The 4,255-nt window shown below is 52.6% G+C and overlaps 1 protein-coding gene across 1 annotated transcript in view; it reads left to right on the top strand.

The window, feature by feature from the left end:
* ANKK1 (ankyrin repeat and kinase domain containing 1) overlaps positions 1 to 4,255 on the top strand; it is an 11,261-nt gene continuing 7,006 nt past the window's right edge. The window contains exons 1-5 of the mRNA XM_031556849.1: positions 1 to 458; positions 940 to 1,176; positions 1,660 to 1,816; positions 2,029 to 2,158; positions 2,699 to 2,783. Coding sequence (XP_031412709.1) covers positions 1 to 458; positions 940 to 1,176; positions 1,660 to 1,816; positions 2,029 to 2,158; positions 2,699 to 2,783 — 1,067 coding nt within the window. The remainder of the gene's footprint in view (positions 459 to 939; positions 1,177 to 1,659; positions 1,817 to 2,028; positions 2,159 to 2,698; positions 2,784 to 4,255) is intronic.

Here is a 4,255-nt window from a genome sequence, read left to right as displayed (position 1 = left end):
ATGCACATCTTCCTGCCATCAGCCACAAAACACGACCGGAGCACCCGAGCACAGGGCAGTGTGGGAGAAGATGCAAAGCCAGCTGAAGTCAGCACGAGTGCAAGGAAAACAGGACTCGCGGGAAGCAGTGCTCCTCTGCCAGCTGTGTTTAACTCGAGGCCGGAGCAGCACCCCGCAGCAGTGCAGGACAGCGAGGCTGCTTTAGCCCCAGTGCAGTCTGCGTCTGCAGAAGCTGTGATTGAGACACACAGCTCCGCTGGGCAGCACCCTGGACCGCCTACGACAGGATCGGCTGTGGGGCTGCCGCTGAGCACTGAGGAAGAAGAGGAGGTCGGACCCCGCGAGGTGACAGAAGAAGCAGCCGAAGGCTCGGTGACCGAGCTCACAGCGCTGGGGTCACAGCCGGGAGAGCCCCGCCGCCGCAGCGCCATGCAGCCGGAGGGCACCGTGCTGAGCGGGTAATTGGGTGCAGGAGGGCGGAGGGGTCAACATCTACAGCGCTCCATGGGCTCAGCTGCACGGGCTGCTGGTTTGAGAGCACTCAGTTCATTCTGTAGTGACCTCATAAATGTATTTAAAAAAAAAAAGAAATCTTTCTACATGTCAGATGTTAGCGCTGTCCTTCCAGACCCAGCTTTCTTTTGCACAGCAGCCTTTGACTCTCTGCCTCTCCTCCTAAGCAGCTCTATGTGCATCTCTGTGATGTGGGAGCACCTGACGGCACAATGAGACATGCCAGCTAAATGTGGACGTTCCCCACATGGCTATGCAGAGGCAGGAGGTGGTTTTGGTCACACCAGGGTCTACTTGCTCTTCATTTCATTCATCTTGCTTGCAAACATCTTACAGATCTGTTTGGTTTCACCAAGGAAACCGTCTCTAGCACTAAGCAGCTGCATAGCAGAGTTGGGCTCAGCTGGTTTCTTCTTTCCCCTGCAGCGTTGCAGTTGTCAGCGATGAGCTCTGTGGCTCCGGGAACTACACGGTGCGGATGACCCTGCGCCCTGTGGAACGCACCAGCCTGGGGCTGCAGGGCTCACCCCCCGCCCAGGACACCTTCCTGGCTCTTGTGGCTGTGCAGAGCAGCCTCCAGCCCGTGTTGCAGCTCCGTTCCTGCTGTGTGACACCATCCAGCAACCTGCAGGGCCCCAGTGCCGTGTGCTGCTCGCTGCCCAGGTATGGCACTGGGAGCTCCAGGCGGGGCGGGGGGGGGGATAACATGTTCTGTGATCAGCACCATAAGACACATGGCTGTCCTTCCTTCACACGTTGACTCGTACAAATAACCTGTCCCACTTTCTTGTGTAGTGTTATCATTGTACAGCATCCTCCTGCCCTTCCTGCTGGAGGAGCACACAGCCTGGGAGCAGAGCAGCCCAAAGGTGGGAGAGCCTGGCTACAGTGAGAGCTCACCTCTGTGTTGCTGCTGCATCTGAGTCAGGCAATGAGAACCACACTACTGCAGCTGTTTTAGAGGTTTTAGCACAATAAACATCCAAGAAACAACAGCAGGCAAACATCCAGGCTGGAACACTGAGATTCTGGGGATTTTTTTGCCTGGGGCCTGGCAGACAGCCTATGCAGAGCAGTGTCTGCCCTTCCCTGCCCTAACCTGGGAAGTGCTGGAAGCTGAAACTTTTTTCTGTTTGCCCTTGCCAGGCTGCCAGCTGAATGCAGACACATCCAGCTACTGCCGAGCAGTGAGTCCGGAGCTGCCAGCTTCACCATCCAGCTGTTCCAGATGCTAAACCACTCCGTGGCCTACCTGCACTGTGAGCTCAATGTCTGTCTGCAGGGCCACACAGGCTGTGAGCAGGTACATGGGCAGGGTCTTCCTTCACTTATCTGAGCACCTTCCAAAGATTGAAGTCTTCCTTCCCCAAGCTTGGCAAGGCTCACGGATGGGGTGCCTGCCAAACCCATGCCAGTGCCTCGTGCTCAATGTGGGTCGTGCCATGTGTTTAAGAGGCACAGCGCTATGAGGCAGGCAGTGCTGGGCTCTGCTCAGTGCTCCCCATCTCTTTCCAGGATTGCTTTGTTGGTGCAGAGCCACTCCTCCTGCCAGGGGACAGGAACAGGCATGGGAACCCACACAACCTGGTCTCGTTCGGCCCAGTTCTGAGAGCAATGGACAGCTTAGAGTACAAACCTGCAGAAGGTGGGTCTCCTGCTTCGCAGTTCTATCCTGCAGAAATCTCAATTTATGGAGCATTTTTTTTCTTCTTCCCATCCATAGTTGAAACGTAGCAACTGATTTCTGTTAATTAGATGTTGCCCGGGCCGTTAGAATGGAGAGGGATTCAATTTGGCACACCAAGAGCATGACAGACCTCCAGAGCTCACTGCCACCATCTCTGAGAGTCATTTAATTTCTTGTATGTCTGGTTGTTATTATTTATTTATTTATTTATTTTAACAAAGAATATTTACTGTTGAGATCTTATGGCAAAGCAGGCAGTGTGTCTGAGGGGGCACCACCCATTCATAGCATCACAGAACCATGGGATGGCTCAGGTTGGAAGGGATCTCAAAGATCACTTAGTTCCAACCTCCTGCCATGGGCATGGCTGTCATTCAGACTGCTCTGTGGAAAGAAGCAGCCACCCCTGGTTGGCATGCTGGAAAGAAGAAGGGATTTTAATCCCCTATTTCCTCTCCCTTAATGCTATTCACAGCTAGGTGACTTTTCTCTTTCCAGGTCCTAATTCTGCCATGCTGGTGCCCATTCTGCTGGGATTCCTGACTGGCTTTGCTGTCTTGGGCAGTGTTTTCATCTGCCTTTTGTTGCATCACAGACAGAAAACCAAAAACCAAAGTTATCCACAATTTGGAGAAATCTGTGGTCTATGAACTGCACATAACTGCCTGGTCCTGCCTATCCCACTTCACTGCTACAGTAATCAGAAAAGCAAACACTTTTGAATTGCACGCTATATTGTTTTTGTAGACCTGTTGGCCCCGGGAGCAAGATCTCTCTCCTTCCTTTCTTTCCTTCTGCACGCATGAGCCCACAAACTGCAGAGTAGAGGACTGTAGAAGCAGCCCATCCAAAGGGGAGAATAGATCCGCCAGGTAGCTAAAACCTCCAGGTCAGGGTTCAGTGTCTGTCTTGCAGAAGCACTCATTATTCCTTGCGCTGCAGTAGTGCTGTGGAAATTAGCACCACATGCCATTTGGCATCGCCTTACCCACATAGCTAGTCCCTGTGCTGAGCTGTTAATGCCGTTTATGCCCCAGACAATTGTCATTAAAACCTGCTGGAGAGCATAGAGCAAGTCCAAGTGTGTGTGCATCGAAGGTGACATAGCTACAAAGGAGCAGTGCCCCAGCCCCAAAGGTTTGCCCTCTTCCCTGCGACACATCTGTAATCACAGCAGGTTCTGTGCAAAGCTGCAGCTTGAGGGACGCTCAGTGGTTGTTGGTAACACGCATCCCAACCTTCCAGAGCTATGACAGGGCACTGGGCTGCCGAGATGTGTCAGCAATGCAGCTGTGCTCTTGGGAAGAAATCACTGCAGCTGTGTGTGGCCCTGCAGTAGTGCTGTGTGGTGCTGGGGCAGTGCCTGCACTCACTGCTATCTGCAGAACTCAGCTGCATCCTGCAGGGCCCGGCGCTGTGCAGTGTTGTGGTGTCTCTTACAAAGGTGGGCTTCAGTACCTGCATGCATTGTAAAGGTGAAAAGCTGTAAATAAAGAGCGGGCACCTCTGTGCTTTGTGTGATGAAAGCTTGTTTCTTAAAGTGGTCCTTTTCTCAACTAGGGTAAGCTGGTCATAAGAGATAAATAAGGATGAAGTCGACTGGAACAAGGCAATATAAATCCCATTTATTGAAAAAAAAAGGTAGAAAGGATGACCTGAGGAACTACTGACCTGTCTGCCTCACCACTGTGCTGGGGAAGATCACAGAACAGATCCTCCCGGAAGCTGTGCTAAGGCACATGGAAGAAAGGGAGGTGATATGGGACAACCAGCATGGCTTCACCAAGGGCAGATCCTGCCTGACCGACCGTGTGGCTTTGATGGTGTGACTGCATCAGTGAACAAGGGAGGAGCCACCGATGTCACCTGTCTGGACTTCAGTAAGGCCTTTAACACGGTCCTCCACAACATCCTTCTCTCCAAAATTGGAAAGACATGAATTTGATGGGTGGGCTGTTTGATGCATGAGGAACTGGTTGGGAGATCGTACCCAGGGAGTGGTGGTGAATGGCTCAGTGTCCAGATGGAGATGGGAGGCGAGTGGTGTCTTTCAGG

This window comes from Meleagris gallopavo, chromosome 26 (genome assembly GCF_000146605.3).
Source record: "Meleagris gallopavo isolate NT-WF06-2002-E0010 breed Aviagen turkey brand Nicholas breeding stock chromosome 26, Turkey_5.1, whole genome shotgun sequence".
Classification (NCBI taxonomy): Eukaryota; Metazoa; Chordata; class Aves; order Galliformes; family Phasianidae; genus Meleagris; species Meleagris gallopavo.
Note: the sequence above shows the minus strand (reverse complement) of the source record. Positions and strands in the feature narration are given on the sequence as shown.